Source organism: Zophobas morio, unplaced genomic scaffold, assembly GCF_036711695.1.
Source record: "Zophobas morio isolate AGI-343-1 ecotype UQ-CSIRO unplaced genomic scaffold, CSIRO_AGI_Zmor_V1 ptg000022l, whole genome shotgun sequence".
Taxonomy (NCBI): domain Eukaryota; kingdom Metazoa; phylum Arthropoda; class Insecta; order Coleoptera; family Tenebrionidae; genus Zophobas; species Zophobas morio.
In genome coordinates, this window is record NW_026972127.1 from 5,486,973 (window position 1) to 5,514,689 (window position 27,717).

At 31.5% G+C, this 27,717-nt stretch overlaps 1 protein-coding gene and 1 long non-coding RNA gene across 3 annotated transcripts; one reads left to right on the forward strand and one right to left on the reverse strand.

Annotated features, from left to right (window-relative positions):
- The first annotated feature begins 20,797 nt into the window (after positions 1-20,797).
- Positions 20,798-23,402, forward strand: LOC135133706 (dual specificity protein phosphatase MPK-4-like). Of its 2 annotated transcripts, XM_064062189.1 has the most exons (3): positions 20,798-21,835; positions 21,901-22,256; positions 22,301-23,402. In XM_064062189.1, the coding sequence occupies exon 3, from the start codon at positions 22,314-22,316 to the stop codon at positions 23,202-23,204; it is 891 nt and encodes a 296-aa protein (XP_063918259.1). In that variant the 5' UTR covers positions 20,798-21,835; positions 21,901-22,256; positions 22,301-22,313; the 3' UTR covers positions 23,205-23,402. The 2 variants fall into 2 exon arrangements, with proteins under 2 accessions (XP_063918259.1, XP_063918258.1); XM_064062188.1 differs by lacking the exon at positions 22,301-23,402 and having other exon boundaries at positions 21,901-22,250.
- A 1,342-nt stretch (positions 23,403-24,744) lies between these two features.
- On the reverse strand, positions 24,745-25,584 carry LOC135133607 (uncharacterized). The gene is made up of 2 exons (XR_010281180.1): positions 25,421-25,584; positions 24,745-25,237 (listed from the first exon to the last, which is right to left on the reverse strand). It is a non-coding gene; the product is annotated as an uncharacterized LOC135133607 (long non-coding RNA).
- Positions 25,585-27,717: the final 2,133 nt, after the last annotated feature.

A 27,717-nucleotide genomic window follows, 5' to 3' on the forward strand; every position in this document is an offset into this window, starting at 1 on the left:
ATATAAATTTCTGCCTCTTACTTTGTTTTAAAGCTTTTGAATATTCATGCACTACTTTCCTTCGGGTTCATTTGAATATGAAAACAAGTGTAGATCCACGAATTCATTCATTGTTTAATTTTAACAGGGAAACGAAAAGTTCCCCGATTAAAATTCCAGGCGGGCATTTTTCAAAATGCCTCTATTACTCCATCGGACATGAAGGGATTATCAATGGGAAATTCCGCGGCGTGGCGCTTTCAAAGACCACCGGAGAGTCGTGCCACAGCGAAAACGGTCACGTTAAAGCAATAATATACAGGCTGTTTCATATTATTAGTGATCACTTTTTTTATTACGAACTCTTATCAAGGCAATAATATTACAAATGCTTATAAAAAATAAAATATACTTGGGGCATTGTTTATAGGCCAAGTTCATGGTAGATTAAAAAAGTGACTTATCATGAATTTGCGATCTCGCATCTCGAAGGATTTTAGTGTACATAACAAAATAAACTATTCGTTAAAGTTTAGCAATTTACATTACGATCATTTGCATAATTAATAAAGTTTGTTAATGTACAGTATTTTAACACATTAATTTATGATGTAATTTGATACATAAACCTGATTCAGTAAGAGCATTAGAGTTATGGGCAACAATATACAAACTTCCTAGCACAGTCTAGTGCTCCTTGTACATTAATTAATAATTATACAGTATGTGCCGCTCCATTTAATATTATACTGATTTTGAATAAATTGTAGGGATACTTTGTGAAAAATATGGCATAAAACATCGAGAAACGAAACATCAAAAATAGAAAAATTGAAAATTCAAAAATCGAAAAGCTAAAAAATCGTATAACCGAGACGTCAAGAAATCGAATCAAAAAATCGTAAAACTGAAAAATTGAAGAATCGAAAAATTTGAAAAATTGAAAAATAGAAATATCGGGGAATCAATAAAATCGAGAAAACGAAAAATGTACAATTTTAAAAACTGAGAAATTAAAATATCGAAAAACTGAAAAACCGAGAAATCGAAACATCAAAAAGTCGAAAAACTGAAAAACTGAAAATTCAAGAATCGAAAAGCCGAAATGTTGAAAAATTGTAAAATCGATAAACTGAAAATCGAGAAACTGAAAAATTCCAAAACGAAAATGTCAAAAAATTGGGAAATTCAAAATAGAAAAATCGGATATCAGATAATTGGGAAGTCAGAAAATCGAAAAGTCGAAAAATCAAAACATCGAGGAACGAAACATCAAAAATGGAAAAATCGAAAAATTTTAAATCCAAAAATCGAAAAGCAAAAAGGTCGAAAAATTGGAGAATCGATAAACTGATAAATGGAGAAACTGAAAATTCCAAAAGGGAAATGCTGAAAAGTTGGAAAATCCAAAAATTGAGAAATAGGAACCTCAGATAATTGGGAAGTGGAAAAATCGAAACATCGAAAAATAATACATCAAAAAATCAAAAAATTGAAAAATTTGTAATTCAAAACATCGAGAAACGAAACATCAAAAATCGAAAAATGAAAAATTGAAAATTCAAAAATTGAAAATTTGAAAAATCGTATAACTGAGACGTCAAGAAATCAAATCAAAAAATCGCAAAACTGAAAACTTGAAGAACCGAAAAATGTATAAGTTAAAAAATCGGAAAACTGAAAAATCAATAAACTGAAAAATCGAGAATTTAAAAATTTGGAAAATTGAAAAATAGAAATATCGAGGAATCAATAAAATCGAGAAAACGAAAAATGTACAATTTTTAAAAACTGAGAAATTAAAATATTGAAAAACTGAAGAACCGAGAAATCGAAACATCAAAAAGTCGAAAAACTGAAAATTCAAAAATCGAAAAGCCGAAATGTTGAAAAATTGGAAAATCGATGAACTGAAAATCGAGAAACTGAAAAATTCCAAAACGAAAATGTCAAAAAATTGGGAAATTCAAAATTGAAAAATCGGATATCCGATAATTGGGAAGGCCGAAAATCGAAAAGTCGAAAAATCAAAACATCGAGGAACGAAATATCAAAAATGGAAAAATCGAAAAATTTAAAATTCAAAATCGAAAAGCGGAAAAGTCGACAAATTGGAGAATCGATAAACTGATAAATCGAGAAACTGAAAAATTCCAAAACGAAAATGCTGAAAAATTGGGAAATCGAAAAATTGAGAAATAGGAACCTCAGATAATCGGGAAGTGGAAAAATCGAAACATGGAGAAATAAAACATCAAAAAATCAAAAAATTGAAAAATTTATAATTCAAAACATCGAGAAACGAAACATCAAAAATCGAAAAATTGAAAAATAGAAAACTCAAAAATTGAAAATCTGAAAAATCGTATAACCGAAACGTCAAGAAATCGAATCAAAAAATTGCAAAACTGAAAAATTGAAGTACCGAAAAATGTAAAAGTTAAAAAACCGGAAAACTGAAAAATCGAGAATTTAAAAATTTGAAAAATTGAAAAATAGAAATATCAAGGAATCAATAAAATCGAGAAAACGAAAAATGTACAATTTTAAAAACTGAGAAATTAAAATATCGAAAAACTGAAGAACCAAGAAATCGAAACATCAAAAAGTCGAAAAATTAAAAAACTGAAAATTCAAAAATCTAAAAGCCGAAATGTTGGAAAATCGATAAATTGATAGATCGAGAAACTGAAAAATTGCAAAACGAAAATGTCAAAAAATTGGGAAATCCAAAAATTGAAGAATCGGATTATCAGATAGTTAGGAAGTCGGAAAATCCAAAAGTCGAAAAATCAAAACATCAAAAAATCGAAAAATTGAAAATTTTAAAATTCAAAACATCGAGAAACGAAACATCAAAAATGGAAAAATTGAAAAATTTAAAATTGAAAAATCGAAACGCGGAAAGGTCGAAAAATTGGGGAATCGATAGACTGATAAATCGAGAAACTGAAAAATTCCAAAACGAAAATGCTGAAAAATTGGGACGTCGAAAAATCAAAAACTCGAAAAATCAAAACATAGAGAAACGAAACATCAATAAATCAAAAAATTGGAAAATTTAAAATTCAAAAATCGAAAAGCCGACAAATCAAAATTGGAAAGTCAAAAAATCGAAAAACCGAAAACTCGAAAAATCAAAACATCGAGAAACGAAACATCAAAAGATTGGGAGATGGGGAAATCGGGAAGTCGAAAAGTCGAAATATCGGAAAATCGAGAAATCGAATACAGTAGAACCTCGATAATCCGAATTAATTGCCGAAAAGGTGTGTTAGGATTAGCGATTTGTTCGGATCAGCGAATTTCCCAAAAATCTGAAAGGGAATTGAATAGCAACTTACACTGCTGAAAAAAAACTTCAAGAAATAAACCTTAATTTTTTTAAACAGAAATAAAGTAGGTATTCTTAAGCCAATTTTTGACATTTTCGAAACTTAACTAAACACATTTTCTGGTAGATTTCGAGCTCCAGAATTCACTTCCGACCTCGTTTTCTTGATAACTGCAACCGTTTTCCGGAATCGACGGTCGAAAAATCGAAATTTTTAGAAATTTTCAAAAATTCGCATTTCCAACTGATTCTTTCGAAAATGTTGCTCCATTACTATCAACACGCTATATTTTTGGAATCAGCATGTCGACATCTACGTCTCTGAATTTTTTCACAATTTTAGACAACTTTTTTAAAAGTGAAATTTTTTCAATGGTCCCCCCTTCTTCAAATTTCGGTCAATTTTTGATATTTTCGAAACTTAACTAAACACATTTTCTGGTAGATTTCGAGCTCCAGAATTCACTTCCGGCCTCGTTTTCTTGACAACTGCAACCGTTTTTCCGGAATCGACCGTCGAAAAATCGAAATTTTTAGAAATTTTCAAAAATTCGCATTTCCAACTGATTCTTTCGAAAATGTTGCTCCATTACCATCAACCTGCTATATTTTTGGAATCAGCATGTCGAGATCTACGTCCCTGATTTTTTTCGCAATTTTTAGACAACTTTTTTAAAAGTGAAATTTTTTCAATCTTCAAATTTCGGCCAATTTTTGACATTTTCGAAACTTAACTAAATACATTTTCTGGTAGATTGCGAGCCCCAGAATTCACTTCCGGCCTCGTTTTCTTGATAACTGCAACCGTTTTTCCGGAATTGACCGTCGAAAAATCGAAATGTTTATAAATTTTCAAAAATTCGCATTTCCTACTGATTCTTTCGAAAATATTGCTCCGTGACCATCAACACGCTATATTTTTGGAATCAGCATGTCGACATCTACGTCTCTGAATTTTTTCACAATTTTTAGAAAACTTTTTTAAAAGTGAAATTTTTTCAATGGTCCCCCCCTTCTTCAAATTTCGGCCAATTTTTGACATTTTCGAAACTTAAACTAAATACATTTTCTTATAGATTTTGAACTCCAGAACTCACTTCCGGCCTCGATTCTTTGATAAGTGCAACCATTTTCCCAGAATCAACCGTTGAAATATCGAAATTTTTAGAAATTTTCAAAAATTCGCATTTCCTACTGATTCTTTCGAAAATGTTGCTCCGTGACCATAAACTCGCTATATTTTTGGAATTTTTTCAAAATTTTTAGACAACTATTTCAAAAATAAAATTTTCCACTATGTATTTTTTTGTTTTTTGGTGTTTTTTCAGTCAACGTTACCTTATAAATCTCAAAACTTTTATAAATTGCGGTAGTGCCATCTTTGGGTTTACTGGACTACTTGAACGACAATGTACACTTCAACATGTTTTCATAACCTCAAAATTTTTAGTACAGATTAGAACAAATAATTTAGTAGATATATTTTATGGTACGATTTTACATTTATATTTTATGCTACAGTTGTCAGTACGCAATTTATAAAAAATTAATTTATTTCTAAAAATCGAAAAAAAATTACCGAGCTATCTTGACAAAACTTTGAAAATTATTATATTTCACTTAGGAATTTTTCAAAAAACGGTAGGAATTTTCGAAGAAACGAAGCCGAAAATGACTTCTGGATATCGAAATCTACAAGGAAATATTTCGGCTAATTTTCGAAAATAGTTGAAAAGTGATCAAATATGTCAAAAGTGCCAAAATCAGTCTTACCTTAGCAAATACTAGCCCCGCCCACCCGCCTTTTATTTTCTTATATAATGCCATTTGCTGAAATCTGTCTTATCTTAGCTAGTACTTGGTACGACAAGGCTGATTCTGGCAAATGACATAATCTCTAAGAGAATAGAGGGCGGGTGGGCGGGGCTAGTACTTGGTAAGATAAGACTGATTTTGGCAAATGACATCAGATAAGATCTAAGGAAATAGAGGACAAGATCCTAAAATTGTAAAAGCGAAATTTTTTTAGTTATAATTATTAGTTATTAGTACATTTGAAATGAAAACTAGAAAAATTGTAGTTCAAAAGTTGAAGAAACAAAAATGACAAAATCTAAAAGTTGAGAATTTAAAAAAAAATTAAAAAAAAGAAAAACTGTAGAATATGAACATTGAAAAAAGAAAGACAATAAAAACAGAAACAAACATTTTCGAAAATAGTTGAAAAGTGGTCGAACATGTCAAAAGTGCCAAAATCAGTCTTACCTTATCAATTACTAGCCCCGCCCACCCACCCTGTATTTTCTTACAAGGTATGTCATTTGTCAAAATCAGTCGTATCTTATCTTATCGACATTTAACTAAACACTTTTTGTTGTAAATTTGGAGCAGCAGAAGTCACTTCCGGCCTCAATTTTTCGATAACTTCAACCTTTTTCCAGAATTAGTTAAATTCAGTACACTAAAATATCGCAATTTTTAAAAATTTCAAAAATTTAATACAACACGTGCAGTAACCAAGTTCAGTTCGGATTATAGAGGTTATACTGTTGTATTAAAAATTGGAGAATTTAAAATTAAAAAAAAAGGGCAAATTGAAAAATTGAAATAAATATTGAAAAATCGAAATCTTGTTTAATGTTCTTATACAATTTTGATTTTTTCCCAAAAATCTGCATATCTAGGATGAAGAGTCAATACGAATTCTTATCTTATTTACTCATATCTTATTTTATAAATTTAACAACAAATTTAGTTACTCTTATAAATTTAGTTGTTAAGTTTAGTTAGGTTAGTGTCTTAAGTAAAAGTAAGTAAGTAAGTAAAAACTATATAAGAGACAAGAGGTGGCGGAAATTTGATAATTTATTTTTTACAATAGTTAAACTGAAAAACAATCAGTTGAATACATTTTCAGATCACGTCACAAATTTTCAGACAGAAGACAGACAGATCGACGGAAACGGAGTACATTTCTGTCGAAAAACACGACTTTCTCCAGTACATCCTCATTCCGTCCATGTCGTTAATTTATATTTCGTTAGTTCCTGTCCACACTACGCCCTTTTCCTCCCTTGCAATTTATTTCCATATCCGAGAAACGGTCCACTTCCTTTAATTGCATGTCTTGCTCTTCAATTATTTATGCTCCGCTTGTACCACCTGTGCGTTCTCAAACGGTGTCATTTTGACGTTTCGTTGACAGCGTCCGCTTGGCAACGTCGCACATTTGAAAAGTGCGCGCTGTACACAGCCGCCTCCACACACACGCGAGTACTCAATTAACAATACCGGAAATGTGCGTGTGTGTGTTTTTCGGCGTGATTATTATTAATATGGACACGTACGTCCCTGGAAGCCACTTAAATAAATAATGGAGGGCTAGTATAGGAACCCCTTCAGCATATATTTATGTTCGTATCTGAGAATCCTCAGGAGGCAAAGTGGAATTATTAGGGCCCGGATGCGAGGCGTTACTTATATCTAGGCAACAAATCACGTTTCCAATAATAACAGCTTTACAAACAACATAATGAAGAAGTGATTGTTTTTGGGAGGATGAATTATTAATGAAGCTCCTGGGGAGGTGGCCGAGCTGCTGACTAGCAGAAACAGCGACAACGGAAAAATTAATTAAATGTGTGCTTTTGTTATTGCAAGCAGTTTGGTTTTTATGCAGAGATTTGTAGAGGGAATCGTTAAATGTGGCATAAAAGGGAGATTTAATGGCGAAATGGCAATACCGATAAAATTTATATTGGCAGAGGAATTGGCTGTATAATTGGGACATTGGGGGTGCAATGTTTAGTCGCGACTTAATTGACAGTGCCAACAAAAATCAAAAATAAGACTGAAGTTGTCGTTGCGAAACAACTGCATCGAGGAGGGTTCAAATAAATCTTACGCTGAATAAGGTAAATCTAAAATGTCTGTCTACCGTCTGTCCCGATTTTTATTAGACAGATTAACTTCAAAATTGCAAAATCGGATACTGTGAAATCTTGCAAACGTTTTAAGTTTATCGGAAGCATCGTAAATTGTTAATCAAAATTTATCCATTCATGAACTGTGACAACGTCGACATTTTGGAAAAAATGTCTCGACTTTTAGATTTCTCGATGTTTCGATTTTTCAGTTTTTCAGTTCTTCCATTTTTCGATTTTTTAGGTTTTTTGATTTTCCAGTTTTTCGATTTATTTAATTTTAAATTTTTACAATTTAACTTTGAAACTACGAAACCGAATGCTTTGAAATCTTGCAGACGCTTTGAGGTAAACGTAAAAACATGGTAAATCTTTAATCAAAATTTATTCGTTTCCGGAAACCCTTGTCCCTTTCCGGAAAATTAATGACGTCATCTCAAAATTTTGTCGAAAAAATCCTCTCTGAAATATGCAAAATATTATGACTTGTGGCTTATCAATGCACTCACAGTTTTTAGAATTACTTACTTATAGGGGGTGGATTTATTTGTCTTCGTGTTATTTTTTTAAATTCGCAGTTTTTCGTTTTTTTGGCGTTACAATGTTTCGGTTTTTCATAATCTTCAATTTTTCACTTTTTCCATTTTTCAGTGTTTAGGTTCCCTAATTTTTTGTTCTTTCAACTTTCGATTATTCTATTTCTCAATTTTTGGTTTTACAAATTTTCAATTTTTCGTTTCTTCAGTTTTTTTTCAAGTTCTTGATTTTCAATTTTTAGATTTTTCAAAGTTTTCATTTTGTACTTTTCAATTTTACAACTTTGCAATTTTTTCGTTTTTTGTTATTCGAAAAGTTGAAAAATCAAAAAACTGAACAATCGAAAAATTGAAAATCGAAAAACTAAAAAATCGGAAAACTTGAAAAATGAAAAATTCCAAATCGAAAAATTGCAAATCGAAGAACTGAAGAAACGAAAAATGGAAACATTGAATAACTGAAAATAGAGAATCTTGAAAATCAAAAAATATTAATGAATTGAAAAATTGGAAAGGAGAAAAAACGAACCGAATCGAAAAATCGGGAAACCCAAAAATTGTAAAATCGAATAATTATAGAATCGTCAAAAGTGCAAAGTCGAAAAACAATAACATTGGAAGATCGAAAAATTGAAAAATTAAAAATCGAATAAATGAAAAATTTTAAGTTCCAATAATTGAAAAATGGTAAAATTTTTCTAAAATTATAAAATAGAAAAAGTAAAAGATTTTAAAATTTTAATTATTATTACAATCCTTATACTTATTTAAAACGAATATGTACTAAAAAAATTGCAACTCAAAAATTGCAGAAACGAAAAATTGAAAAATCGAGAAACTGAAAAATCTAAAATTGAAAAAATGAAAAATGAAAAAATCTGAAAGTAGAAATATTGAAAAAACAAAATATTCAAAGATTTCACATTGAAGAAAAGAAAAATTATAAAATCAGAAGATTGAGGAACCGAAAAATCGAAATATTGAAAAATTAAACATTGAATAATTTCAAATTGAAGAAACGGAAAATTGAAAACATTGAAATTAATCGTAATCACGGTAAACCGTTAATCAAATTTTATTCGTTTATCACTTTCCGAAAAATTAATGACGTCATCTCATAATTTTTAGAATTACTTATAGGGGGTACTCAAAACGATTAATAAATGGAAGGATTCTTTTTAAAAGAATTAAATTCGCAAAATTAAAACTTACAATTTTTTGAAAATCTGTTCAATTCTTGAATTCAGTTTTTCGTTTTTTCTTTTTCTTCGATTTTACAATTTTTTAACATTACAATTTTTTCACTATTTCGGTTTCCTAATTTTGTTTTTTCAACTTTACATTTTTCTGTTCCTCAATTTTTGATTTTTTGATTTTTCAATTTTTCTTTTCCTCAGTTTTTCAAATTCTTGTTTTTATTTTTCATTTTTCGGATTTTTTTATTTTCATTTCCTTTGTTTTTTCAATGCTTCTTTCGATTTTTCATTTATTCAATTTTTCAATCTTCGATTTTTCAGTTCTTCGATTTTCCAATTTTAAAATATTTCAATTTTGCATTTTTTGGGTTTCCAATTATCGGATTTTTGAAGTTCTTAAAAAGTTCAGTTTTTAGATTTTTAAAATTTTTATTTTTTCGTTTTTTCATTTTTGATTTTTCAATTTTACAATTTTGTAATTTTTTCATTTTTTATTCGAAAAGTTGAAAAATCAAAAAACTGTAAAATCGAAAAATTGAATATCGAAAAACTAAAAATCGGAAAAAATTGAAAAAACGAAACACTGAAAAAAATAAAAATTGCAAAATCGAAAAGATGGATGAGCGAAGAACTGAAGAAACGAAAAATCGAAATATTGAAAAACTAAAAATAGAGAATTTTAAAAATCGAAAAATATTAATGAATCGAAAAATTGGAAAGAAAAAACCGATCGAATCGGAAAACTGGAAAAGCCAAATAAAAAATGACAAATTGAAAAATTGCAAATCGAAAAATTGAAGAAACGAAAAACTGAAAAAATTGAAATTAAAAAACAAAACAAAATCAGAATATTCAAAAATCGAAAAATTGTAAAAATCGAGAAATTTGGGAAACGTCAAAAGTATAAATTTAAAAAACTGTAACAGTGAAAGATTTTATTTAAAAATCCAAAAATTGAAAAATCGAATAAATCAAAAACATGATAGAATTCTAAAATCGTAAAATTGAAAAAGTGAAAAAATTTAGAATTGTATTTATTATTACAGCTATTTAAAATAAATACTCAAAAAAAAATCTAAAAGAAAAATCGAAAAATTGAAAAATCAAAAAATTTAAAAATTTCACATTGAAAAAAGAAACATTAGAAAATCAGGACATAGAAAAACTGAAACATTTTAAAAATAAAGAAAATAAAAAAACCGAAACAAAAACTGCAAATCGAAAAACTGAAGAAATGAAAAATTGAAAAATTGCAAATTGAAAAATTAAAGAAACGAAAAACTGAGGAAACGAAAAATTGAAAAAATTGAAATTGCAAAAACAAAAACTTATAAAATCAGAAACTTGAAAATTCGAAAAATTGTAAAAATAAACAAAATAAACAAACCCAAAAATTGAATATCGGAAATTTGGGGAAATTTTATGAAAAATTAAAAAATCGAAGAACTGAAAAATTAAAAATTGAAAACTCAAGAAATTTTTAATCGAAGAGTTTCAAAATTTAAAAATTGAAAAAAAATTATAAAATCAGAACTTCGAAAATTCGAATAATTCTGAAAATAAAGAAAATAAAAAAACCAAAGCCAAAAACTGGAAATCAAAAATTTGAAGAAATGAAAAATTAAGAAATCGAAAAATTGTAAAAACTAAAAATAGAAATCTTAAAAATCGAAAAATATTAATTAATCGAAAAATTAGAAAGAAAACGCCAATCGAATCGGAAAATTGGAAAACTCAAATGAAAAATGAAAAATTGAAAAATTGCAAATGAAAAAATTGAAGAAACGGAAAATTGAAAAAAATTAAATTAAAAAAACAAAACAAATTCGGAACATTAAAAAATCGAAAAATTGTAAAGCCTAAAAATTCGATAATCGTCAAAAGTGTAAATTGAAAAAACTGTAACAGTGTAAGATAGAAAAATTGAAAAATTAAAAATCTAAAAATTGAAAAATTAAATTAAACAAAAAGTTTTAAAATCCAATAATTGAAAAAATTGTATAATTCGAAAGTCCTAAAATTAAAAAAATAAAATTATTCAAAAATTGAAGAAAGGAAATTGAAAAATGGATAAACTGAAAAACCTGAAATTGAAAAAGCCAAAAATGTAAAAATCTGAAAGTAGAAAAACGAAAAATTGAAAACCTAAATATGAAAACCGAAAATTTGAAAACTCAAAAAATTGAAAAATTTTACACGAAAAACTGAAACATTTTAAAAATAAATAACATAAAAGACCGAAACAACAAACTGTGGAATGATAAATTGAAAAATCTAAAACTTGATAAGTTATTAACTGAAAACTCGGGAAATTGCAAAAAAATGAAACATTGTAAAATTGAAGAAACGGAAAATTGAAAAAATTGAAACTGAAAAAGAAAATTATAAAATCGGAAAAAATTGCGAAAATAAAAAAAATAGAAGACCAAAACCAAAAATTGCATATCGAAAATTTGAAGAAATCTAAATTAAGGAACAATAGATTGAAAAATTAAAAATTGAAAACTCGAGAAATTTTCAATCTATGAATTTGAAAATTTGAAAATTGAAGAAACAAAAAAAATGAAAAATTGAAAAATCGTGAAATTGCAAATCGAAAAATTGCAAAATTTAAAAATGAAATCTCGAATATGTACTTATTTGTCATAAAATTGAAGAAACAAAAAAAAGTGAAAAATTGAAATATTGCAACAAAAAATTAAAGAAACGAAAAATTGAAGAAAAGAAAAATTGAAGAAACGAAAAATTGAAAAATTGCAAATCGAAAAATTAAAGAAACGAAAAATTGAAGAAAACAAAAATTGAAGAAACGAAAAATTGAAAAAATTGGAATTGAAAAAACAAAAAATTATAAAATCGGAACATTGAAAAATTGGAAATATAAAGAAAATAAAAAAAACCGAAGCAAAAAATTACAAATCGAAAATTTGAAGAAATGAAAAATTAAAGAATTGGAGAATTGAAAAATTAAAGAATTGATGGATCGAAAAATTGAAAGAACAAAAATATATATATAAAGTCGAAACACTGAAAAATCGAATAACCGAAAAAAAAAGAAAATAAAAAACCTAAACGAAACACTACAAATCGACCAATTTTCATCTTTTCTTTCCCACGGTGTCTAATTCTAAGCACAAACTTAAATTCCGCCTCCATCAGACTCAAACCGCACTATCAAAACATATCAGACGCCGCTTCAAAAAACAGTGACATCCAAATTCCGTTTGTATTAAAGTTGTAATTGCGTCGTCCTATAAATGTTTCCTCCGTTCGCTCGTCCTCTGTACGAGGGATTATTATTTAATAAAGTGAAGTTGTAGGAAGTGGCTTTGGGTGAAATGTTCCGCTCCGGTGATTAATTCCTCCTTTTTTCTGATGCAATCAATTGATTGGAGTCGGGCCCGATAATAAAAGAAGCGATGCGTACTTTGGGAACAGCTGCCGATATACTGGCATTTCGAATCAGATTTTTAACGAGCTAACAATCATCAGCTCTCACACTGTACCCATCCCCATTATAAAAGGCTGACTTGTCAACGTATCGAGAGCCTGGGATAAAACCCAACTCAATTAATTGCGACAGTCTGGCCGCGTACCGTAAACCGGGTCCACCTGGAACGACTTGGTTTCTAGTTCTAGTAGTGTCCTAAAATAGTTCAAAATCGGTATTATTTTTCTCTTGCTATTCTAATTTCTCTATTACTGCAATAACATATTTGCATATCGTTCTTAATTAATGCAGCTTTCTGTTGTAATTCCCATGAATCATAATTAGTTGTGATAGTAATTTCAATTTTCGATATTTGCATTCAAAATTATTAAATCAATACGTTCATTCTTTCACGTAGCTGATTTAATTCGACCTCCAAATTGCCTCAGACAACTTTTTTTTACAAAAAACTTTACTCGATCCAACACTTCCCCTCGAGTCAAGGGGCCCGAAGTTGACAGTCTCTGTTCAATGATGACTTAAAAATTTCGAATTCGCTTCAATTAAAAAATCCCTCACCGGAATCCCTTTTTCCCCGCCTCACCTACGATATCAAATTCGTGTTTGTTTAGTTAAGAGCCACCGCCTCGTATGCACGCTGATCGTACGAAATCCCTATCCTCTCCATCCCTCGGGGTTAAAACCGGCTCTCCACCACAGCAAGCCGACACGTGCGCCCGACGGATGCAGCTGTTCCTGTATTTTTTCGTGTTCCTCTGGTGCAACCGTCAAATACCGGTAGGGCAAAGGACGTGATGCCGTTGTTGGCGAGCCCTTTGTCGCAGCGGCACGTGCGACCCACCGATTGCGACTTATCCTGCTTCCCAAGGTCATTAACTGGATCAAGACGCAATAAGACAGGATTTAACGAGCGCACGCACTCCTGCAGGAATAAATCACGATCGTTATCGCGCTTTTTCTATACAAGTGCCATTCCGGGTGTCGAATGGCTTTTTAATTGGTCACGGAGTCGTAATGGTCAGATTGTGGATGTGACAAGTTTCGGCGAAAATGTGCTTTATCAAAAATGCAATCTTCGGACGTTATCGCCGGATGTGGGAGGAAACGAAAGGGAGAAAGGAGAGGGAATAAATCTTGCGAGGGATTCGTAAATATGGAAGTTCGGAAGATACAGTTTTGGCGGTTGTTATTTATTGCCGAGGGGGTAAATTCTGGAAAACGCAGGAGTTTTTAATTTCATGCATAAAGAGATGATGGGGTTAAGGGTGGAAAATACTGGTGTTACAGTTTTTATCAGATTTTTGCATATTGTCTAAAAACATCCTGAACTGTATTTCCGGCAATGATCCACCATATCAATCACCCATTGTGATCTAATAGTGTCCCTTTAGACATAAAGCTAACAAAAGCCCCCAAACAACATACATTTTTCTTCTCGCAGTATCTTTTCAAACACTTCATCCCCGCTGACGGTCTTATTGCACAATTTTAATCAAAGCATTCATTCCTAAAAGAAGTTAAACGCCTCCAACAAAATAAAACTGCAGCGGCATTAATTCCGCTACGCTTCATCGCGACTTGCTCTCGCCGGTTTTTGCGGCTTTTTTCATACCAGTAAACTCGATCCGCCTTCCTCACTTACAAGACAAGTGGCAACCCGTGTTTTACAATATGAGCTTAACATAATCAAGGCTTCACTTTGCCCATCCCAGTTACTTGATATCTCTGATAGAATCCACTAATAACAATTTACGAAACCCAATCCTTAATCCTACTTGTCACGGATCCAATTTCTCCAAAATTGGAGCTTCCAGTTGTCCTGCTACCCGAAACCAAGAGGAATGGTTGCTGATGAGAGCCAAAAACTTACGGGAAACTAATTTAACTAACTTTAGCGTCTTTCTGTTCGATGGTTGCTTGTTTTTTGGAGATTGTGATTTATGAGTCGAGGGACAATTAATTTTAATTTACTGCGTTTGTACTTTTTCCAAATAAAAACCCTACTTTATTAAATGCTAGAAGTATTTTATTTACGGTTTTATACCTACAAAGAATTCGTACCTACACACGCATGTACCTAATAACGGGTGTACAATAAAAATATATTTGAAGTAGGCGTAACTAGGCAACCAAATATACGCGATATTTTTCAAATAAATACGTCGAGATCGATATATAATAGATTTATGGATTTGTAGATAAATTTTACAACAGCTCAATTTTCAATCCTCCCTCTCCTCAAAATTTCGACCCTTTTTGGAAAATTTCCTAAAGACATGCTTTTGTAGATTTCGAATTTCTGTTTCAAAGATCCTGTTCCATAAACATACTATATTCTTGGAATCAGCACATCGAAATCTGTATAACAGAAAAGAACTTGGGGGCCCTGGTAACTTTTTTAAGTAATGTAAAAGAATTTCGGGGCCTTCGTTTGTTAAATTTGGACAGTAGGTAATAATAATAATAATAATAATAATGTTTGTTGATTTCAACAGGACGAAATCCCACTTACAGAAACCAAAAAATAACTAGAAAATTGACAAAAAATTAAGTAACCTTAAACATAATAAGAGTACATCTTAATCATATAATACAATTCTACAATGTTTAACACGCAGTGATGTACAATTAAATCCACGTGGGGGGTAAACACCGTCTAGTAAGAAAGCTAAGAATTTTAAAAATTTTCTTCGTACAGCCTCAATTTCCTTGCGATGGTTTGCCTAGGGTACCCAATAACTGCTCCGTACTCCAGTCTTGATCTCACCAAAGAAAAAATAATAAGATATGTATTCGCTTATTTGCAAATTCTCTACAATTGAGATAAATAAATTTCCATGTATAATTTGAGATCAGCTAACATAAGTTTATTGCAGGCAATAACATCAGGAAGATCTTTACTAAAGAGTAAAAACAACAAGGGTTCTAAGTTCGATCCCTGTAGAACGCCAGAAGCTAAAATTTCTGTTTCACAAATGAGATTTTAGTGGTCAGATAAGAGATTAAAAGTTTCAATAACGGATTTGTGAAGCCAATATTACAGAGCTTTTGCAGTAATAAACAATGATCTATTTTATCGAAATCAGTATATGTGACATCACATTGTCCATTACTATCAATGACTTTGTGGCGACATATATTGGGGAAATACAGCTAAATTTGTAATGGTGCACAAAACCATGCTGACTAGATGAAGATTAGAAAAAAGCCAAGTCCAGAAGATAATTGTTACAATTAATAATTGAATTGCATTGGGAGAATCCACGGTAAAAGTAATCTTCAGGAAAGTCAATGAGTCAAAAAATAAATCGAACTATAAAAAAATTATAAATAAACTATGCCAATTATCAGTAATCACTCTTGCACCGACAATATCAACAGAAGGAAAAATGTTGGTTATTGATGAAAAATCGATCTCAATGCAAAAGTAACAGTTTTTAGTGGCAAAAACAACACCGCCACCTCTAAACAAACCTGTATATTATTGAATCAGTTACTTTGAGGTTCAACTTTTGCCGTATTTAAAGAGGTTGTAGCAGAAAATTTGAGAATTTAAGTTATTTTCTACAAAAATTTAGAAATTTTTTAAGTTTCTTGTTGTCAAAATAAGACTACACATATTACGAAAAAAAGGCAAAAGATAAGCACCGCCCACCCACCCTGTCTCAATTCCTTACAAAAATTTACCATTTTAAACGTGTTTGAAGGTTCTAAAAATTTAAAAAATCATCACAATTTAGATGGGGTGAACGGGCAGAGTTTTATATTTTGCCTTTGTTTCTTAATATATATTGTATGAAGAGAACAACACGATACTCAAAAATATGTTTTTAATTTCCTGTAAAGAAATAAGTATTTTGTAGTTAAACTTCGCTCTTTTGGTACACGGCGAATAAAAAAAATTATAATTTTGCCTCTTTGTTTTAACATGTGTAGACTTCTTTTCACAAGATGAAACTTAAAACATGTTTAAAGTGGAAAACTTGTATAAGGAAATAATGAATTTGCAATTAGGCTCCGCCCCATAATTGCAAAATCCATATTTCCTTGCAAAAATATAAACATATTTTAAATGTCTTGTTGTGAAAAGATGGCTACGTATATTAAGAAAATAAAAAGGCAAAATATAAGCCCCGCCCGCCCACCCTATCTTAATTGTGATGATTTTTTTGTTCGTCGTGAGCCATGGGGGTAGAGCTTAACTGCAAAATTCTTATTTCTCCACGAGAAATTAAAAACATGTTGTTCACAAAATACTATGTATATGAGAAAAATAAAGCCAAAGATTAGGCCCCACCCTGCCCGATCTCAATTCTTAATTGTGACGAATTTTTCATTCGTTGTCAGGCGGGGCTTACAACAATTTGCCATTTTAAACCCATACCCGGCCCGATCTCCATTCTTAATTGAGATGAATTTTTCATTCGTTGTCAGATCAACGGGCGGAGCTTACAACAATTTGCCATTTTAAACATGTTTTAAGTTTCTTGTCCTGAAAAGACGACTACGTATATTAAGACAAAAGGCAAAATATAGGCCCCGCCCACGCAGCCAATCTCAATTGTGATGGTTTTTTTGCCGTATTTAACGAGATTGTAGAAGAAAAATGGAAGAGTAGAAGAAAAATGGAAGATTTAAGTTGATTACTACAAAAATTTACCACTTTGGAAATGTTTTAAGTTTCTTGTTGTCAAAATAAGTCTACACATATTAAGAAAAAAAAGGCAAAATATAAGCCCCGCCCGCCCACCCTATCTTAATTGTGATAATTTTTTTTTCGTCGTGAGCCAAAGGGGTGGAGCTTAACTGCAAAATCCTTATTTGTCCACCAGAAATTAAAAACATGTTTTTGAGTATCGTGTTTTTCACAAAATACTACGTATATTAAGAAAAATAAAGCCAAAGATTAGGCCCCACCCACACCCGGCCCGATCTCCATTCTTAATTGAGACGAATTTTTCATTCGTTGTCAAATCAGAAGGCGGGGCTTACAACAATTTGCCACTTTAAACATGTTTTAAGTTTCTTGTTCTGAAAAGACGACTACGTATATTAAGACAAAAGGCAAAATATAAGCCCTGCCCACGCGGCCAATCTCAATTGTGATGGTTTTTTTGCCGTATTTAACGAGATTGTAGAAGAAAAATGGAAGAGTAGAAGAAAAATGGAAGATTTAACTTGATTACTACTTTAGAAATGTTTTAAGTTTCTTGTTGTTAAAATAAGTCTACACATATTAAGAAAAAAAAAGGCAAAATGAAGCCCCGCCCACCCACCCTGTCTTAATTCTGATTATTTTTTTATTCGTCGTAAGCCGAGGGGCGGAGCTTAAATGTAAAATCGTTATTTTTCTACGAGAAATTACCATGTGAAATATATTCTTAAGTAATCGTATTAAACAAAGAACACTCAATGTATTAATTAAAAAAGAAAACCAAAAGAGGAGTCCCACCCATCCGCCTGATGAATTTAATTAATGAATTTTTCATTCGTTGTCAGACTGAGGGGCGGAGTCTCCTGGCAAAATCGATACCTTCCTTCAAAAATTTACCATTTTAAACATGTTTTACCTTCCTTGTTGTGAAAGGAAGACTACACATATTAAGATAAGAAAAAATGGTAAAATGTAAACCCTCGTAGTAATAATACCTAATCTGTTTTTGAGACGAATAGCAATAAATCTTGTTGATTTAAACGTCTACAGTGCAGAAAATGATGGTAGCTATTTAAAATATGAGGCTTTCGGTAAACAGGTGATTAAATGGCTTAGTGGACCTCATTATCTGTATCAAAATTTGATTGTTTTGGAATTAGTGTTGTCAAGCAAAAAAATGTCCCCCCTTCTTAAGGGGATTTTCCTACAAGTTGGCAGCACTGCATCTCGAATGTCACCCCAACGGAGTGCCAAGTTTCAATGGCAACGTCAACGGCAAGTTTATGAATCGACCTTTAAAATCTGGTTTGATTGATTTTAAAAGATTCGTTGCTGCATCGAGATCATTGATACAGATTTCTTCTTTAGGCAAGTTCTGCTGGGGCTCAGGTGTACCAACTATAATGAGATATAGAATTGAACTTGTTAATGCTTTCAATTAAGAAGGGAATAATTTTACAGCAACTACATGAATCCGTCTCACCAGTGGTATTAGAGGACGAGCGAGAATCATTACAGGTCCAAGAAAGCCTAATTAATGATTTTATGTAAGAAAATATAAGAATAAAGCCAAATAAATTATGTAAAGAGATGCCAAAACTATTACACTCTCGCCTAAAGACATAATTTATCAACTTGTATCCGTAAAGAGACAAAAACTTAGTATTACTATCACACCTTCCATATCCTGGTGAGTCAGTGGGACAGTAAAGAGAGCTGACAACAATCAATCCAACAGACGAAAATGCGGTCCTACTTTTTCATACTGCAGAGGCTATGAAACGTAGACAGGACCTAAAATTAACCATTCGTCAAACGAACCCTACCCGAAACATTCAAATTTTATGGCGTAATTATGAGGGGGATGAACCGGTTGAAAACATAGGAATGATTTTATGTTTCTTGCCCCTGCGCCCTATATCACGCGCCGCCCCTGCAAAACTCTAAAATCACCCAAAAATAAGCAAAACCGCACCTGTTTAAAGCCCGTAAAGGTATAACACCGCCATAACCCACCACATACTGCCAACTTTACAGCTCGACCCTATAATTGCGATTTATGTCTAGCGCCATTAAAAACTCGATAAAACAGGGATTTACCACAAAAAATCGGCCTTCCATCACACACGAAAAGTCCAATTAAAGATCACTCCGCCATCCGGAAACGTGGATGATTATAAAACCATTTCCAACAGGAAACGTGCGAATCGCTGCACGCATAACAAACGCGAGGCTTTAACTGGACGCAGCGCACATTTTTAACATCGAGAAAATCCGAAAGCACGTCAGTGCTATAATTTATGGGAACGAATCAAACATATTGGGTTTTGATTATGGGGCATGACGATGAATTGACGTCCAGTGGCGGCGGCGGGGCCAAGTTTTCGACGTAGGTAGCAAATTTAGCATTGAAGTTGAATTATTGGTTGCCTACTTATTAGACTGAAATACACTGGAAAAATTGTGCCACTTATTCATGTTCATATTTGCTTAAAATTTAGTAAATGGTTAAAAAATTGCAAAAAATTATACTCAGTGATGTAGATAAGTCGTCATTCAGTGTATAAACTTCGTTATAATCTGAACACGTACTGTCACCGCTCGTACTAAAAATACACGTGCGTTTTATAATTATTTAAACAAACTCGTAAACAACACTCGTTATCATCCGCTTTGGTTGTGCTTGTGGAATAAATATGTGTTTTGATGTAAATAAGTGTCACAACAAACTATATTTTAACTTTAATGTGGCGGCCTTGATTACAAACCAGTGATACATGAAACTTGTTATTTTATTAGTTATTACATTCTAGAACAAAATGGCGGAATGTATTCACACATTACATTTACTTTAAAGAACTCAGAAAAATCGACACTAATCCGCATCTCCCCAAGGGACTGGCGTCCTTTGTGGAGTCACTGAACCCACGAACCCCTCGAATCGTCGACCGGATTTTCGCCCCGTAGCCATCCTCGCATTCATAACAATATTCTAAATGACCGGTTTCTTGAATCGGAAGGTAAAAAAAAATAAAATACGTTCTGTAATCTGGTTGGGTAATGAATGGACACTCACAACTCGACCATAAAAATGAATGAGTCTCGAGATAAGCACTAAAACAGAGATAATGGAGACGATAACGTGCAACATATTAAGGAGAATCTCCGCTTGTTGCCGTCGTTTTAATTAATTTTTAACACGGTTTTATGGAAATTAGCCCGAAGGGGATAATTAAGAATAGGTGGTGCCTTTTCTTCGAAGGGGGAGAGGATGAGGAAGTATCGATGACGCGTGATTTATTTTTTAACAATGTGTAGAGAAATTTAGAGTGAATGACTTAAACTAAGTGAACTGGAAAGATAAATCCGTTCATCTCGTATTATCACTTTCTCTTATATTGTTGGTTGCATATCTAAAAATTTAATTTTCTCTTATAAAATTTAAAAACGTAAAAATGTTGTGAATAAAAACAAATAATCAGCAACTTTTAAGTAGTTCTTGGAATTTATGAACAGCTGTGTTTTTGCTTTCGTGTTAAACGTAAATAATGATAAGGTTTTTATTAATTTATTATGTGGCACAACAACATGTCTTTTACCTACTTAATAAATGGCTTATATGGACACAACCTACAAACGGTCGACTGATAATGAATCGCATTCTATTAAAAAAAAAACTGCGCGCATGCGCATTAGTTAATAACTTATCACTAGTACACGTCCACCACTCGAAAACATTATTTTTCAAACAGTACTAGCAGGTTTTGTTGATAACTTGCCCATATTTATTTAAATAAAACATAATGAACAAAATATCGATGTTCGCGGTGTATAAAAAGTTGGGAAATTATTTCAAGTTAGTGCCGTTAATTGGGACGAATCTTAACCTCATAGAACCAAATTTATATCTGGGAAGTCGACCAACCGTCGATGATATCGATCTTCTTCAAAAATATAACATAACACATATTTTAACCTGTGAAGAAATGCCTCTACCAGAAGAAATGGGAAAAACCGGAAATTTTACCATGAAATGTATAATGCTCGAAGATGAGCCCACCGAGGATTTATTAAGACGTTTGGAGGACTGTTATTCCTTTATTTCAGAAGGTTTATCAAAAGGAACTGTACTTGTTCACTGTTTCGGCGGTATTTCCAGAAGTGCATCCGTCGTAATTGGATTCATAATGAAAAAACACCAACTAACTTACGACGAAGCTTTTAACAGAGTGCAACAAGGGAGATATAATATAGATCCAAACCCTGGATTTGTCTCCCAGTTAAAAATGTATCGAAAAATGGGATACGAAGTGGATTCTATGAACATAGATTACAAAATATTTAAAATCAAAAAAGTAGCTCTTTATGTGCGTCGAATTCACGCTGTGCTCCAGGAAAACACGAACATCATTGAAGACGATCCAGAACTGGAAGAATTAGGAATGAAATCAAAAGCTTATTGTTGCAAAAAATGCAAACGGATTTTGGTGAAGGGTTCAAATTTAATTCCGCACGAACACGAGGGCGAAATTTGCGCCAAATCGTATTTTGTTATGCCTGTGGCTTGGATGAAGGTTACTAATAGTATCGACAGTGAACTGCATTGTCCACGATGTAAGTCGAATGTGGGGTGGTTTAACTGGATTGGTGGTATTGAGTGTCAATGTGGCGCCAAACAAGTTCCTGGTTTTTATCTAAAACCGTCAGAAGTGGATTTTGTAGCACCATCAAAATAAAGAAATAATTTAGTGTGTTTTAAATTGTAAGCAACAATATATTTACTTAAAAAAATTCGAAGTTGTTTGACCATTGCCGGTATTTTTTCAGCTGTTTAAAATACCGAAGTCGATATTATAGTCACGTGCGCTTCATCCATGCGCCGCAGCTCCCTATTTCATTAACAAGTGTACCAAATGTCAATGTCAATGTTACTAGCGTTACTAATGCCAAATTAATAACACAAATTCTAGTTAATATTGCAGTGTAGCCACTACACCATTTTCTTTTAAATTTTTAAACAATCAAGGACATCCTACCTCAACCGTCGTTTAATAGTGTATTCACAGCCAATAAAATCGAAATTCGCCTATTTCGATTCGTGAATTAAGGATCATATTTGCTGGCGTCTGGAAGCCATCTTGTATTTACATTTTGAAAATTTGTGATAGATTTTTTTAAACCAGGTTTGTATTGAAACTATTTATAAAATATACACTAGTAGTAATAGTTTTTCAAGTACAATGGTTACGGTGCCCAAAAGAATCAGTATTGATCTAATTGAGCCGAATCTGTATTTGGGAAATCGTTCGGCAGCCAAAGATCTCGAAACTATTAGAAAATACAATATAACGCACATTCTGACGATCGATCAAACTCCACTACCCCATGAAATAGTAAAGAACGAAAATTTGACCACAAAATTCATCTGTCTTCGCGATCAACCAAAAGACGACTTATTGTATCACCTAGATGATACTTACGCTTTTATTTCAAAAGGCCTGTCCAAAGGATGTGTGTTGGTTCACTGTTTTTATGGCGTGTCTCATAGCGCATCTACTATTATTGCTTTTTTTATGAAAAAGCATCACATTTTGTATAAAGAAGCATTTGAAAGGGTGCAAGAGCAAAGAAATAAGGTCTGCCCCAACACTGGATTAATTGCGCAATTGAAACTTTATCACGAAATGGGGTACAAAGTAGACTCTTCATACACAAATTATAGAATTTACAGATTGCAGAAAGTTGCAAATCAAGTACGTGAAATGCAGTTGGTGCCAGAAGAGTGTAAGGATGTCATCCAGAAGGATCCTGGACTGGGTCCAGGAGCGCCAGAAGCCAACGTTTATTGTTGTAAGGAGTGTAGTAGGGTGTTAGCAGATGAGTCACAATTGATTCCTCACAAGACCCACCAGGGAGAAGTGTGTAATATGGCGTATTTTGTTTTTCCAATTGATTGGATGGATTGCTGCAAGGTTCTCCAAAGAGCGCTGTGGTGCCCACAATGTAATATAAACGTGGGCTCTTTCAACTGGAATATTGGTGTAAGATGTCCAGAGTGTCACAATGCACAGATTCCTGCGTTTTGTTTAACACCAGCAAGGGTGGAATTTGTCAAAGGATTCAAACCTTGATGTGTGTTTCTATTTTTTAATGTTGTAATGCTCAGTAATTTAATATATTTGTAAATAGATAAAATTAAAAGTATGTATTGTGTAACACACTTTTTATCTGCTTTACTGCAATTTGGACTGAATATTGGTTGTTTTTTTTAAGTAAAGACTGACGTTTACACTTACTATTTTATGTAAAACAAGAATAAAAAGATAATATTTTTTGGACATCCTGTTTTTTCTATCACTATACTGTGATTTCTCAGAAAGTGTGCAAATAGCAGACACACTATGATGTATGGTAACTGAAACAAATGATTATTTTTCTTGTTGAGAATGAAAGTAATTTAATAAAAGTAAGAATGGACAGAGATAAATAAATGCTACAAAGTTTTAAAAATGTTGTAAGCTTTAGATTACTAGACATTTTAAAATAAATACTATCGTTTCCACTTCCATTACTGTTCTATGTAAACCCAAAAAATAATGTTAATGTGTTAATTTTAATTTTAGTTCTGGAACACTTCTACAGTGAATTTTGCCTATATTTTCCCACTATATTGTGAACTCAAAAAGCACGTTTAAAAGATAGATGAAATCTAGTAGAGAGCAATTTTAATTTTAGTTCTAGAATAATTTTTATGACCAGTGCTGTTTAAGGTTATACTGAGTCGACCTTCAAAGATAGACATATGCTGTCGCGGACTTTTTTTTTAGAACTTTTACTCATACATGATTTTTACGTAACTTTAGTCGTTTAAGCAACGGAAGCTGTGAAAGGAAGAATAATTTTCCCGTTTTTCCGAATTTTTCATTGCTACTTCTACGATAAATGGACTATCCAACATAAAAAGATTTTTTCTATTCTAACCAGTAGTTTCTGAGATTAGCGCGTTCAACCAAACAAACTCTCAGCTTTATAATACAGGGTGTTATTGAAAGGTACGTATAACAAAATTGATAGTATGGGATTTGTTGTGATGTAACTGAGATTCAGTTTTCTTACACAGAGTGTTTATCAAAATGTTTTGATTATTACAATTTTCAAATATCGATATTTCAGATTTTGCAAATAGAAGAATCTATACATATTGCATTACTGCATCTTATTCTATTTTTAGTTCTCTTTCTTTTTTGCTAAGTATTTTGTATAATAATTAAAGTTGATAGTTACTGCGATTTTTACTTTTTTAAGAGACAAATTGATATTACAAAACTGAGGAATTTTCAATTTCTCAATTTACTGATGTTTCTTTCAGCTTGGAGATTTTACAGTGCTTCGATTCTCCAATTTTTCTTTGACTTTTAAATTTTTCAGTTTTGGGGTGTTTCAGCTTTGCCATTTTTGATTTGACGTGCATGGTTATTAAAACATGTTTAATGGTACTTAAAGTATGCCCTTCAAACACTTTGTTTTTAGTCATTTTGTCCTAATTTTAAAGGTATATTTAAAAAGCAAAACTATATGGGTTGTTAAGCACACACCATTTTTTATCAGATCTACCCCTTTAGCTGGCAGCGAGTCAAGTACATGGTAAACTTTAATATAAAACCAACGAAATAGTTATTAAGTACAAAATTTAAAAAATTGATTAACAAAGCATAATTACAATTTTTTTACTGTTTTTGATCATTTAGTTTCTCTATGTCCAAATACATTAGTATGAAAAGCTTTCACCAACATGACATAAACCGTCGTCATTAACGTCAAAAAACGGGATATCATCATATATGCAGTCGCAAATTACGCCATAACATATTTTGTAGCAAGAGCCATCATTAATGACCATTGTAAGTGTTATTGATGGCTTCATAATATTGGTGCCTTCAGGTAATGCGTTTTGCACAATCTCCCCCTTCATATTGTTGATCTGGATTTCTATATTTATAGAAGAGACTCCAGCGGCACGGCATATTTCCCGGACATTTATCGGCCTCTACCCTGTCCACAACAAATTCTGGCAAACATCTTTGTTCAAAGATGTGAATTGCTCTTTTTGACGTGTTGTGTTGATGATCCACACACGGCATTAGGTTTATAGCTTCCGCCATACCTGCGAACAAAAATAAATAAATTTGTTATTTTTTACCTATCCCCAAATTTATTCTCATATTATTTAATAATATCAAAAGCGGCGTTACAACAACCGCGTTGTCTTCGCCAGGTTATAAAAAGCATAAATAAAGGTAAGTAACTCTATATACTGTTACTAATGTTTAACAAACGCAAATCTTACCTTGTGTTATGGTATCTACAATTATATGCCAGTTAAAATAATAACTTCTCGTTCACTATAGAATCGAGAATTTTACAATTTTAAGTTAACTGTATTACAAGTTATAACTTATAACTGATCATCGAATCAGACAAATGAATTTATAAATAAATAAGGTTTGGAACTTGACAGTTGACAGGACAATAATAACAGCTGTTGACTGTAGCGCCTCTAACGACACTTGTTGTACTATGACACCATAGACGTAACACAGGCTGAGCGCAGGGTGCTTTCTAATGTTGACAAAAATTGTATGAGTTTTTTGGTTTTTAAAAATTTGATGACTTTTATGGTTCAAAATTCTTTAAGATTAGCACATTAAAGTAAAACATTATTGTGATTACTTGAACGTTGAGTTTTCAATTGATTCATTATTAATTAACAACAAAAGGGATTAATATCCAAACGGTATGTTACGATTTTTCGACAAGAAATCAGCCAAATAAAATATTTTGTATTTATCTACTTGTATACAGAAGAAGTAAGTTACGAATATCATAGACATTATAAAAATAGATTCCTTACTACAAGGTGATTAAATACATAACAAAATTAGATCAAATACGAATTACATCAACACTCTACCTTATTTAATTACAAAACATGCCTAAATTATTGCATAATTCCCTAAATAAGTAACTATTATGCAACTAGTGAGTAAAGTGTATCTTTTTTTAGGAGAAGGAAAATTTGCGCAAATGCGCCGAATAAAAAAAGGCCACTTTACTCACGAGTCGCATACAAAATTTTAACGAACGTTAAAAAAAAAGTATTGAATATTCAAACAAAAATCATAGCTGCTGAATGCTTTAATTCCATAATATATTCGAGGCCTGAAAAAGATATAAAAATATATTTATATGTATAAATGGAAATCATTTTGATACAATCAATAGTATGACAGTTTTCTATGGTCAAACTTATTATTGTGGCAAATGTAATAAACCATATCAAGCCAAAGATAAACATGAATGTAAAAAAAGAGATAAAATATGCATGATGTGTTTTAAACTTAAAGACAAAGAAGAGTCTAAACAAAGAATATATTGTGAAAAATGCAATAGATACTGTTTTAATCAAAAGTGTTTAGAAAATCATTCTGAAGTTTGTGAAGGATTTTGCAAATAATGTTTAAAGTGAAATAAAACACTCGAAAGAGGTGATAAAAAGGTTGACGAAGGTAAAAAAATTATTGAAGAAGGAAATAAAATGATTGAAGAAGTAAATAACATGCTTCCTCTCTTTGGCGATACTATAACAAAACCGAAGATGATCCGAAAATGATAAAAAAGGGTAGAAAAATGATAGAAAATAGTAGCAAAATGACTGAAGAGGGTGGTAAAAAAGAACATAAATGTGGTTGGGAAAAATGTCGAAATTGTTATAAGGAGGTTGAAATACTTAAAAATAAATGTTATATGCAGTGGAAACGACAAAAAGGTGGAAACTGTGAAACAACAATGAAAGACGGTGATAAAAAGTACAAAGTAAAAGGTTGTAAAAATTGTGATAGAAAAGGTTGTACAGTAACTTTTTCTGATACAACAAAGAAAAGAGTAAAATATCACATTTATCGATGTATGAAATACATAATAATAAATAAAAACTGTGTTAAAATACCAATTTTCAATGTCTTAAATGTGGTTGTATAATTGATACAACTAAATGTACTTACACAAAAAATATTTATTCTTTGATTACGAAGCAATACAGGAAACTGGAACTCATGTACCTAATTTAACGAAGATTTCTGTAAATGGTTAGTTTCTAAAGATCATACAGGATACACAGCTATTGCACATTATAGAAAAGGTTATGATTCTTACTTTATTCTAAAATATTGCGTTGAAAACGGTATCAAAACTTTCTGCATATACATATAATGGATCTAAAATAATGTTAATGGAAATAAAATCAATTAATTTAAGATTTATTGATAGTAGTAACTTTGTTCAAGGACCTTTAAAAAACTTCCACAAAACATTCGGTCTAAAAGAACTTAAAAAGGTTATTTTCCACACTTTTTCAATACAACAGAAAATCAGAACTATATTGGAAAAATACCTAATACAAAATACTAGGGTGTTAATTCTATGAAAATAAAAGAAAGGCAAGAGTTTTTAGAATGGCATAAACAAAAAAGAAAAGAAAACTATTTGTATAATTTTAAAAAAGAACTTTATGATTATTGTAATTTTGATGTCGATATATTAAGAAGAGGATATCTTGAATTAAGAAAACAGTTTCTAGAAATAGCT

Bases quoted from the DNA above. Each gene is read 5' to 3' on its own strand.
- LOC135133706 (XM_064062188.1), top strand. From the start codon at position 20,877: ATGAACAAAATATCGATGTTCGCGGTGTATAAAAAGTTGGGAAATTAT.